The sequence below is a fragment of the Micropterus salmoides genome, unplaced genomic scaffold (genome assembly GCF_014851395.1).
Source record: "Micropterus salmoides isolate LMB-PRFRI ecotype aquatic unplaced genomic scaffold, ASM1485139v1 Ms_hic_scaffold_12, whole genome shotgun sequence".
Classification (NCBI taxonomy): Eukaryota; Metazoa; Chordata; class Actinopteri; order Centrarchiformes; family Centrarchidae; genus Micropterus; species Micropterus salmoides.
Window position 1 is genome coordinate 2,827,783 of NW_024040263.1, and position 12,606 is coordinate 2,840,388.

General features: G+C 37.9%; 1 protein-coding gene and 1 long non-coding RNA gene across 2 annotated transcripts; both read right to left on the reverse strand.

Annotated features, from left to right (window-relative positions):
- Positions 1–608: 608 nt before the first annotated feature.
- LOC119898666 (zinc finger protein 12-like) lies at positions 609–7,955 on the reverse strand. The gene is made up of 8 exons (XM_038712843.1): positions 7,768–7,955; positions 6,827–7,321; positions 5,530–6,243; positions 4,695–4,756; positions 4,458–4,610; positions 3,599–3,815; positions 2,199–2,468; positions 609–1,936 (listed from the first exon to the last, which is right to left on the reverse strand). Exons 1-8 carry the CDS (start codon positions 7,943–7,945, stop codon positions 1,272–1,274), a joined length of 2,754 nt encoding a protein of 917 aa, XP_038568771.1. The 5' UTR covers positions 7,946–7,955; the 3' UTR covers positions 609–1,271.
- A 14-nt stretch (positions 7,956–7,969) lies between these two features.
- LOC119898668 lies at positions 7,970–11,132 on the reverse strand. The gene is made up of 3 exons (XR_005443616.1): positions 10,753–11,132; positions 8,211–8,510; positions 7,970–8,103 (listed from the first exon to the last, which is right to left on the reverse strand). It is a non-coding gene; the product is annotated as an uncharacterized LOC119898668 (long non-coding RNA).
- Positions 11,133–12,606: the final 1,474 nt, after the last annotated feature.

Sequence of the window (12,606 nt, forward strand, 5' to 3'; positions counted from 1 at the left end):
TATACAAAAATACGGGATAATCCAGCTGCTCAATGCTTGTCAACAATAAAACAATACTTAGCGTGTTTACATTAACATTATTTTGTGTAGTAGGCCTTCTTGAACATATTCCTCTGCAGTTGGAGTAAAGAATAAAAGCCAAGAAAAATAAACTAACTCTTTGGGTCAAAAACAGTAAAAGAAGCAAACTTTTTATTTATTTACTTTTATCCTTGATGCCTCCCTCTTAAGTTTTTCTAGGCATGTTGGTAAGTTAAGGCGATGCCTCAGTATCCCAGAACTGGAGGACATTGCTAAGGAATAAAAATCTTCTGGGTTTACTCTGCTGAGAACCACATAAGATGCTAAGCAGTGAATGATTGATGTCTAAATAATAAATCATTAGCAAACTGAGGTGCAGGAGGCACATGCTCAGGAAAAAATATGTGGCGTGGGAAAAAACATTTTCACAGCAGACACTTTCAGTTGGTGTAACTAATGCCATTCTAGTGTGCTGCATTGTGTTACAGTAATTGCTGGAAGCCACAATTAAGGGTATTGCATCCAGCTGTGCTTTTCCTGCTACGATTGAAATGCTAAATTTCTTCTATAATGAAAGAAGAGAGCTCCGATGTTAACAAGGCTCTTAACATTATTAAAATGAAAACATGAAGTTCATACTCTTGATGTTATTTCAATATAATGCTCCCTTTGTTGTTATTGTAGTTTGCCCACCACTGGGGCAAAAAAGTCACGTGAAATTCATGTTTTTATACATTGTTTTAGTTTAGCCTAGGGGTGTGACAGAAAAAGTTTGAGAAACATATGTGGATACAAAAATGAATTTCCAACAATGGTAAAATTAACGTAAACACTATTATCCTGCTGCGTGATAATCTAATGCAAAACGCATCTTATATGTATGTACTATGTATAAATAAAAGGTTCTGACTAAAATAACAAGCATACATAAAGTAATTAGATGCCACTTATACAATATATTTTTAAGTACAGGCTTTTATTTAGTTATTTTTTTTCAAAGAATGCAGTAAAAACCTTTTCATTTGTAACGCACCGATTTATATTGTGATCTGTGGAGTGAAATTATTGGATAAAACTCTGGTCAAAGGGTCAAGTTTAGGTGAATCACAAAAAAACTAAACACAAAACAACGAACAATTCAGAATATCATGATTTATTCTCTTAAATACTTTAGTCCAATATAGGTAATGGAGTTTACCAGTATATCATATTGCTTGGCAAATCACTTCAGCCATTTGAAAGATATTTTATTACACAAGTGATAGATTGGCAAAATGTAATACTTTTTCCCCTTTTTTTTTTTCAACCACTAATGGCTGTTGTTTTGGTCTCCCCAATGGTTTTGTGGGAGCCTTTGGCTTCTTTTCGTGAATCTTCAGATGCGTTCGATAGCCTTGAGAGTAATAGAAGCACTTGCCACACTTCTCGCAAGTATACGGTTTCTCTCCAGTGTGAACTCGAAGATGAACTTTCAGATCACTTGCTTTAGAATACCTTTTGCCACAGATTGAGCAGAGGTGAGGCCGCTCTCCGGTGTGAGTCTTGAGGTGCACACTGAGGTGGGAGGATTGCGAAAATGCCTTCCCACACTGATCACAGTGGAAATTCTTTTCTCCAGTGTGCGTCAACTCGTGTTTTTTAAGTGAATCTGCTGTGACACAACTCTTTCCGCACTCTGAACAGATAAAAGGTGAATCTCCTGAGTGAACACGCTTATGTATTTTAAAATAATATTCATTTTTGAATGTCTTGCCACAGTCAGGACATGCGTAAGGCTTTCTGTGACTCTGGCGGTGTTCCTCCAGCTGCTGTTTCTGAGGGAAGTCCATGCCACACTCTCCACACACATGAACTGTTACAGCAGATTCTTTAGGGACACTCTTCTCTTGCACTAATGTCCAAGTTGGTAACTCTCCTGTGAGAAAAACAAAGACATTTATAGTTCAATGTGTTGCACTTTTATTGAACCACCACTGTCAGAGTATAAACTGTTCCACAAAAGAGACATGGTTAGCTGTTATGAGAAAGGAGTCGATGGTACTGTGTGTATTTTGTGAACATTTGTCCCTACAAGTTATTAAAAGTAATAACTGTGTGAAAAACACACAAGAGCTTGCCACAATCATCTCATTAAAAAAAATCTAATTGAAGACAAAGGAGCTTGTGTTGCCTCTGACCTCTGTGTACTTTCATGTGTGTTTTGAGGTTTCCACTCTGGGTGAATCCTCTTCCACATATGAAGCACTTGAAAGGTCTTTTCCCTGAGTGAATCACAAGGTGTCGCTGCAGAGCAGTGTTGTGAGAGAACACTCTTCCACAAGTCAGACAGTCGTAGCTCTTTTTGAGTCTGCTAGGCTCCTGTTTTTTTTTAGGACCCGCAGACAGCTTTTCCTGAGGCTGTTTGTGGGAGCCGCTATGTTCAGGATCCGGCTGTCTTAAAGTTTCGTCTAAAAGAAAAAAAAGGCAGTGTACATACAGTAAGGTTTTCTAAGGAGCATTTATAAAGCAACAATAGTAGCAGGTCTGATTAGTCACTTCGGGGCAGCAGAAACTAGATGTATACACAACACTGACATATTATCACCTCATAAAGTTAACACAGCAAACAAAGTTGATTTTTCACTGAAAACAGCAAAACGATGTTGTTGAGTGCGGTGCGGATCTGCTTTGGAATCAAACACACACACACACACATATACTGTACTGTATATTCTTAAATGTTTAAAGATAGAAAAGTTGCACAACGCTGCTGACATGCTTTGTTACAGTCCCCTCCAAAAGTTTTGGAACAGTAAGGCAAATTCCTTTGTTTTTGTTTATTTGGGTTTAAGATCAAAAGATGAGACAAGAGTTCAGAATGTCAGCTTTTATTTCCTGGTATTCACATCTAGATGTGTTAAACAACTTAGGACATATCACCGTTTGTATTAGACCACAGCATTCTTTGGTGAGCAACAGTAATGGAACAATTATCTTCAAGTAAATAACAAGAAACATCTGTCAGTCACGTTCCAATAGTTTTGCTCACATGAAAAAAGGGTGGGTTCAAACAAAGGGTCCTGAGTTGTTTAACACATCTAGATGTGAATACCAGGAAATGAGAGCTGAAATTCTGAACTCTTGTCTCATACTCATCTTTTGATCTTAAACCCAAATGTCCTCAGTGAACAACAAAAACAAAGGAATTTGCCTGCTGTTCCAACACGTTTGACTGTACCTGTGAATGCAGGTATCTTTCCTGATGTTCTGTAGATTACTTTGAAACCACAGAAAGATTTTATTTTAAAGCTCAAAGAGCATATTCCAAATCATAGAAGAAGAAGAAGAAGATATACTTTATTAATCCCGTTAATAAAGGGGGAAATTCAATGTTTTCACTCTGTAATTATTATGTTAGTATTTACACACAGGTCCGAAAGACACACACATGCACATGCACAAACAGGACCCATAGCAACACACCAATACATACTCAATTTTAACAACAAGAAACACCAAAGTGCTTATCTCAATTATAAATCAGTAAATTGTTTCCATTCACACACAAAAAACATAATAGCATTTCAGTCAACATCACCTGTAGTTGCTGTCCTGTGGTCATGGTCCTGTTCAGGTCTGTGTTCTTCATGGTGATTTATTACTGCACCCGCCTTGCTCACAAGTATTTTCTTTGATGTGGTGTTATGTGGGAAGGGTGTGGTGAACCCGAGCTCACAGGGTGGTGATACAGATAAACTCCCAGAAGGCCATGAGGGCTGCTCTGCTGGACAGCTCTCTTTAAAGTGCTCCTGATCCTGTGATCATGAGAGGTTTTAAATTATCATCATGTGTCTGGATATGGGTTTTAATTTATTTGTTTACCAAAGTTAAACACTGTAATGGTACTGGCACAAAACAGTTTTTTTCAAACTTAAATGCAGTTGCTTTTTTTAGGCGGCTGTGACTCAGGAGTTAGAGCGGGTTGCCCGTTAATCGGAAGGTCGGCGGTTCAATCCCGGCTCCTCCAGGCTGCATGTCGAAGTGTCCTTGGGCAAGATACTGAACCCCGAATTGCCCCTGGTGGCTGTTCCGCCAGTGTATGAATGTTAGTTTCTGTTTGCACTTAGGTTCAGTGTGTGAATGCAGATGTAGTGTAAAAGCGCTTTGAGTGGTCGAAAAGACTAGAAAGGTGCTATACAAGTACGGAGCATTTACATCTTTTTCTTAAAGAGAATGAGAATTAAATAAGAAAGGACATTATTGTATTACTTGTATTATTATCTTATAATTCTTAAGCTACTTTCAAAAGGCACTTAACAGATGCCATTACTGCACTGAAGTGGATTTACAGTACCACCTAACACCAGAAATAAGTGAAGCCAAGAATGACAGTTTCTTCTTGTCAACTTTGTCTAAGATGTCAAGGTAAAGAGAGCAGGGTGATTTGTCTCACTTACTGTCGTGCTCCTGAGCAGGTCACTGAAATTAATGCTTGCTCTTGCTGGAGCACCATAAGTCTGGTGGCCATCTGTCGCTCTCCTGTTACATGTATTTGGGTTTTGGTCCCACAGGTTAAAAGCTGTATATTGAACAAAGTTCCACGGAGATGTCTGAAAGATATATATAGATAGATGTGAGCGACGTAAACAGGCAGCAAGTTAATTTTAACATCTACAGGGTGTAACTTCTCTCACCTGCCTGTGCTTCTCTGCAGCATGATTGTCTTGGTTGCCAAAGTGACGCTCAGACCTACTTCCTGTATAAACAAATGACTCATATTCATTATATTATAGACATTTGTCTATAATAGAATGGCTCTAAAGAATTGTGGGGTTCTGTTTCTGCTGCATATAACATACAATTAACAGAGATAAAGTAAATACTTAAAGACATCTGTCTTAAATAATATTCTCATTTATAAAAAAACATTTCCACACAACACCGTAAATTAGGATTATGTTGGTAATAAAAAGAGCATGCAGATAATTTTAGCCCACCAAACTAAATAGTTTTTACAGACATTCCTATAGTGACAACTTTAGCAGAAACACAAATAAAGATGCATTGATTTGAATGATTATTACTTAATGTCTATCACAAATTATAAAATAACTCATAAACCATTTTGAAATAAAAGCTTTTTCTTAACACAGTTGCAGCTGTTCTGATTTGTTTGTCACATTTTTCTGGCATCATGAAATGGCTGCACCATGAAAATTTGGCAGTAGGTCTTTCTGATTTAACAGGTATAATTTAACTGCAACACAAGCAGAGCTGTATCATATTTATATATTAGTAGTTGCTGGAATCCTTCTTTGGTGTGCAGTAGTCTACAGCAACAGTTTTTTGTTAAAGTGAGTAAAAAATCTAATAATAAGAATTGGAGCAAGCCCTTGCATTATAGTATCCATGTGAGAAACAGCTTGTCTAATTCTTATTCTAACTTTACGTTACTACTGGAATTTCAAAGAACTTGACCCTACACAGACTATGATTTAGATGGTTAAGTCAGTCAATTAACACACTTACCAAGGTCAGTAGGCTCCCAGGTCAGGTCCTCTCCGTCTGAATCAGGCAGAGCTCTCTGAAAGATCTTCTTGGGCCGTCTTGACTTCCTGGTACTGCCCACCTGTCTAGGTCTGCCCAGCTGCCTGGTGGGCCCTATGGGTTTAGCTTTGTGAGTCTTCTTATGGTTGTTGAAGCCTTGCCTAGAGTAGAAACTCTTCCCGCACTCGTCACACTGGTAGGGCTTCTCTCCTGTATGAACTCTGAGGTGAACTTTAAGCTCTTCGGCTCTCGTATAACGTTTACCACAGATGGAGCAGAGGTGAAGCCTCTCTCCAGAATGCGACACATAGTGCGATCTCAGAGTAGATTTCTGCTTAAAACTTTTTCCACATATAATGCACAGGAAAGGTTTCTCTCCTGTGTGATCTCGCATGTGATTCTCGAGTCCCTTTGAGGTCTGGAAACCTTTATCACACTGCGAGCACTGGTAGAGCTTCGGGCCCTTGTGCCCAGCTTCATGTTCTTTTAATTTCTGGATGCACATAAATGTCTTGCCACGCTGTGCGCAGGAAAAAGGTTTCTTTGACTCATGGACTTGTTTTAAGTGTTCCTCTAATAGTTGTCTCTCTGAAAATTGTGTCCAACACAAATGACAGAAGCAGATTCGCACTGATGACTGGGCCTCTTCAGGTTGAGGGAAGCTTTTCTCTAATGCTGCCATATTGGTGAATTTCCCTGTTGAAAGAAAAACAAAATTAAGTTCATATATCCCTAATGCTGCAATTAACAATATTTTTTTTTTATTTAACACTACCTGCACAAAATGAAAGACAGACAACATTGGCGACAAGCTGGCGAACATGGAGAGGTGTATTTAGTAGCTAAAGAGACATTTATTTTTCAGGAAGGAGTGGAGACCAAAAACTGAGCAAAAAGAAGAGTAAATATTGGACTTATATTTGACTGAGGCCAAAACATGTTTGCTAACAAGTTAACCAACTACTGGCCAGGAAATAAGTTACTGGTGCTTTGTGGATATTTTTATCTTAGGTTATTGCAAAGACAAAATAGTTAAGATTAAGAACATTTGTACAATATAGATATTCACAGTTTTTCAGCGCAGCAGATCTTGCAGCAACTAAGGAAGCAGCATGTTTGAGTAATGCTTTTGATATATATTTTAAACTACACAGTAGAATCTAAAAAACGTAAAATATTGGACAACCAAATGCCTGTTAAAAAGAGAGACAATCACAGAGAGAAACTGAAACTGCCTGAACTGTAAAAGGGCCGAGACTAGGGACATCAGTGCTCTCACCTTTATGAACCTTCTGGTGTGTTTTAAGGTTTCCAATCTGTGTGAAACCTCTTCCACATGAAGTGCACTTGTACGGTTTCTTCCCTGAGTGAATGATGAGGTGCCTTTTCAGAGAGGCACTCGTAGGAAATTGCTTTTCACATGTTGAACAAAGATAAGTCTTTGGAGGCCTTCGGTCTTCTTCAGGTTCCACAGCCACTGCAGGTGCTGGATGGTAGATCCGCCGATGGACCATCAAGCTTCGTTTAATTTTAAATGTCTGTCCACAGTCGCAGCACTTGTGACATGGATGTTGTCCATGTTTTTCTCTCAGATGGCGGCCTCTGGTGTATATGCTCTGGAAATCTTTGCTGCATTCTGTATAGCCAAAGAGCTCCCCAGCTTCAGTTTTCTTCAGGTGTTTCCTGGGTGTCGTTTTCAGAGGATGGCTATATTCACATGTGGCTGGTGTTGCCGTGTGCGTGTCACGAGGTAATGTAACATCAGGAGCCTTGCCTGCATATATGACACAAAGAAGCTGGTAGGTGTACAGATCATTACCAAAGATTTTAATTTTGGTTTTATTTGCTGAGATATCCACCACCAGAATGTCTACCTCCATGCCAAAACAATGGTGTTCACAACATTGACAAAGAAAATTAAAAAATCAATAGCAACATCTCTTTACAGTATCATAATAGGCTGTATATTAAGTTATTGGGAGAAATCCAGTAGTTCTATGTAAAATCAGACATTGGGCAACCCCATATAGCCAAATGGCATTACCCTCGTTTCACAACGCCTCTGAACATTCGACTGCCAGAGTCTATTTTCTATCAAATCTTCAATCTATCAGCCTTCAACAGGACCAGCATAAATCTCTTCTAAATAAATGTTCTATTTATATCCAAACCAATGAATGTCAATGTATTCATAAAAAAAGAAACACTATTTCCACTTACTGGAGCTTCCAGGATCCCATTCTAACTCTTCTCCATCTGAGTTGATCAAACCACCAACTGCATCTTGTTTCTCTTGCACATTTGTCATGATAGAAGTCTTTTTAGTGTGTGCGACTTTGCATGGCTCATCAGAGAAAAGTTCAACAATAAATACATTTGTCTGGCTTGACTCCTCCATTGCGTTTCTTGGTGTCTGGCACTGATGACTTTGAAGTCTGAATTCTTTTTTGCAAATCTCACAGAAATGTTTCTTGTCGTCATCAGTCTCCTTGGGTTGTTCAGATCTTTCTGCTGCAGTGTGACTGTCCTTTTCATCAAAAAAAAGTTTGACTTCTCCTATAGGACAGAAAAACAAAACAGAATTAATTTCATACAGGTTATGAAGAGTGCAGTATTTAAACTTTCTCAAGTGTAGTACTCATCTCCTCTAATCTTCTACTCACCTGGTTGACTGGGACTCCAGACAACTTCAGCAAGTAGACTGGAAACTGCTCCACAGTTTATCCTCAGTTTTTAACTGTAATGAAACTATTTCATGTTCAGTCTTAGTTCCATACAAAGGACTTTGACCACAGTCACTTCCATTCCTGTGAGATTTTATGTTGTCATCTTTGGGTCGGTGTCCATCACGAGATGTAACGTTACTGGCAGGGCTGTGCTTCCAGGGTGTACTCAGATAAGAGATCAGACCTGGTTCTAAATCCCCAGGGGAGAGCTTGGCCGGGGCATTTACAGGAAGATTCCTAAAAGAGAGAATTTTCAATAAAAAAAAAAGATTTACAGTTTAGTTCTGTCACTGTAAATTTTGCTTCAAAGATAGCCAAATGTACAAACAGCCCTTTAGAGCGCGATGAATAACGTTACATACGAAGAAGAAGTAGTAAGGTTAGCAGCACTAGTGGTCAACTGGTTTATTAGAAGTAAGCAAAGAACACATATTATTTAGCACAACAACCGACATGTGTGCTGCAAAAGGTGGGGCTGAGCAGTGTATTCATGTGGTGTCGGAATAACCAGACTCTTTTTTTACACCTTACATCTTTATTGCAAAAAGAAAAATAAAGTGTACATGGGACATAAAGAAGTATACAAAACTTTGATTTGTGCAAAATCACATATTGCATATACATATTTTGCAAACAAGTAATTTGTAATATGGTATGTGTATAACAGTTAGTTTGCTGTCCATGTTGAGTGAACTAGATGTCTGCGTGTTGTTTATGCTCTGATAATGCTAATCCATCACATCTTTGTAGTAGCGTACATGTTGATTCCACATTCAAACTTAAGAGCACATGAACACACGCTGAAGTCTGAAGAATGACTTCACAACTCGGGAAATGGGACCACCCGAGGAGCACGTGAATGCCCCGTGAATCGCTGGTTGCAATTTGCAACCCTCATCACCATGGTCCCCACCACTTTTTATGTGCCTCAGCACATATGTAGTCTGATATATGTGCTGCCTCAGCACATATGTAGAAAAGAATAGAAGAATAGAATAGAAAAGTTGATCTACAGGAGAAACAGATCTGAAAGCAACACGAATGCCTGAGAGCTGCACTGACTTATATTCTATTATATTTAAATATTTTGAAATGTCACGTGCCACCTGAATTTTGTGTTTCCTTTTACATAAATAAAAACATTTCCCACCTTAAACTGCTCAGGTATCTCGGCATTGAGGATATCTTTAAAACACTGTTTAAGGATGTTTTCGTCTCCTTCTTGTGAACCTAACATCGACTATCGTGATGTCTCGCGAGCAAAGTGTCTCTTCACACCCCTAATCTGAGACCCTATTCCCCACCACTTTTCAAGACAAAGTGACGCCCTTGCTCATCACTAGATTCCACTAAAACTTACCCACTGAACCTTTAAATCATAAACAAAAAAATTAAACAGAATTCCTTTCATTCTTGACATGTCGCCATTAATAAATCAGTGTATTATTTAATGATGATCTGAAGTATTCAAATACCAGATATAAATTATCTCAGCTCTCCAGACAGTTCTGACATCGAATTGGTATAAACAGACAATCATCAGTGAGCCCGGTGCTGTACAACTGTTTAATGTGCATTTTCTCTATAGATATGTAGGAAAAGCAGGGAAAAGCACAGGTGTAATTATTATTATAACAACTGCATTGCATTGACAGCAGGTGAGAAGTGTGAGCCCTGCTATGGTGCAGGCTCACACTCACACTGAGCCATCATTAATGTCATTAGTTACAGTTGTGCTTTCCGCACTTCCCCTGAATAGTAAAAGCCTAGCATATTGCACCATCTATTGCTAGTGTCACTTTGTTAGCTTTTGTTTTCACAGAGTTGTCCCTACTTTCTAAATGACTTCTGTAATGCTTTATTGTACTAATCCATGGTTTACTAATAATTTACTAACGAGTTTCTTGAAAAAAAAAACTATGTAATGTAACGTTAGTACTAATTTAACAGAAAATAGAAACATTTATGAAGGACAGCTTAAATTCAAACATGTATTTATTTATTATTCGTAAGGGTGTTTTTCAAACATGTTTAATTGTATGCTTGATGTAACGTTAGACAAACTTCACAGTCCACAATGAAAATAATCAGTTGCAGTCAAAATCGCTTTAGCTCCACCTGAAAAGACCACAGTAAAAAAAAAAAAACCTGCTTTTATATTAATGCATGGATAACGTTAATGATAATCTAATGGTATAACTAATATTTTCAATCAAAGACTTTTAGTTGTATCGGAGAATTTCTTAAGTGCGGTATTAGTACTTTTCCTTGTGTAAATGATCTGAATACTTCGTTCATCACTGTCTAAACCAGAAAACCTGATGTTTCTATATCAGACTGTCTCTTCTCTGCTCAGACACGCCTGCACTGCAGCATGACGGCAGCTCAAACATACACACCTTGATATTAGAGGACTGGCTAACAGCTAGCTAGCGAGTTTCACTGGCTCTGCCGCTGCGGACAAATTTATAATACTCACCTCATTCATGTTGCCTTCAAATCACCACGTTAGCTTGAACCTACGTCCCTGAGTCTCAGTCTCACCACTGTGCATGTACCAAAACGTACTGATTTTATATCTTTGTACAAGCTTGAAGCTGTGATGCACTACAACTGCTAACATGAGACGCTAAACGGAGGCAAGCTAGGTTCAGGGTTGCCAGATGGGAGGACTGAGACAAGCAACCAGAGCTGTTAAACAGCCCAGAAGTCTGCTAACATCCATAAAACACATTTTTCACTTAAGTCACTTCATTTTTAAAATTATCACACGGATTAACTACAGTTTTTTTTTGTTTTTATTTACTAAATTACATGTGGATCCCTTGTTTTCGCAGCAACTAAACGCTTTTAATCTCAATGCATGAACGTTAACTAAATATACATACCGCGGTGAAATTAGTTTTAAGTTGGATATTCGACAGACATTCACCCAGGATCCAGTGACGGCTTTTCAGTCAGTTCACCCAGTGACGGTTGTATAAGTGCGGTTAGCTCACCTCTGATGGCTCGCTTTTAACCAACGGGGGTTAGCTTAGGGACCATCAATAAATTACAATTGTGAAAACAGTGTTATGGGAAAATCATTATTTATTTCAATAGCTTCCAAGTCATGTGACGCAGGGATTTCAAACCAATGCCGAATTGTAGTACTACACTGGGCAAATGAGACACACCCCTTCATATTTGATTTGAGTGCATTTTTTATTTTATATGAATATTTATTCATAATTTATGTAAAATAATGCCTTTTTTTTCAATAGCTTCCAAGTCATGTGACACAGGGACTTCAAACCAATGCCGAATTGTAGTACTACACTGGGCAAATGAGACACACCCCTTCATATTTGATTTGAGTGCATATTAAAATTTATATTAATATTTATTCATAATTTATTGAAAAAAGGGCTGTTTTTTTTCAATAGCTTCCAAGTCATGTGACACAGGGACTTCAAACCAATGCCGAATTGTAGTACTACACTAGGAAAATGAGACACACCCCTTCATATTTGATTTGAGTGCATTTTTTATTTTATATGAATATTTATTCATAATTTATTGAAAAAAGGGCTGTTTTTTTTCAATAGCTTCCAAGTCATGTGACACAGGGACTTCAAACCAATGCCGAATTGTAGTACTACACTGGGCAAATGAGACACACCCCTTCATATTTGATTTGAGTGCATATTAAAATTTATATTAATATTTATTCATAATTTATTGAAAAAAGGGCTGTTTTTTTTCAATAGCTTCCAAGTCATGTGACACAGGGACTTCAAACCAATGCCGAATTGTAGTACTACACTGGGCAAATGAGACACACCCCTTCATATTTGATTTGAGTGCATATTAAAATTTATATTAATATTTATTCATAATTTATTGAAAAAAGGGCTGTTTTTTTCAATAGCTTCCAAGTCATGTGACACAGGGACTTCAAACCAATGCCGAATTGTAGTACTACACTAGGCAAATGAGACACACCCCTTCATATTTGATTTGAGTGCATTTTTTTTTATATGATATTTATTAGTATTTTATGGACAAAATTTTTTGCGTACATTTGTGAGATATGCAACTGTTTGTTTATTGCCAGGAAATTTTTGAAGAACACACCAATAAAACAAAATTTCAACAATTTAAGGCAGGTCTGTACAATGATTCAGGTTGACTAATATCCCAAGGAGCAGTAGGTGGCGATAATGCACCTGTACTTGAATGACAATCTCATATAATTTGCAAAGAAGAAGAACGAGGTAGAAGACAGTGTAGAAAAATAGACAACAAGGAAAAGGAGTTTGCTCTTTAAAAACAACATGGGGCGTTTCAAAAA

Excerpts from the sequence above, each read along its gene's own strand:
- LOC119898666 (XM_038712843.1), bottom strand. The coding sequence starts at position 7,945 with ATGGAGGAGTCAAGCCAGACAAATGTATTTATTGTTGAACTTTTCTCT. Across the intron at positions 4,611-4,694 it reads CTGCAGAGAAGCACAGGCAG|ACATCTCCGTGGAACTTTGT; the intron begins GTGAGAGAAGTT and ends TATATCTTTCAG. Across the intron at positions 1,937-2,198 it reads ACACATGAAAGTACACAGAG|GAGAGTTACCAACTTGGACA; the intron begins GTCAGAGGCAAC and ends TTTTTCTCACAG.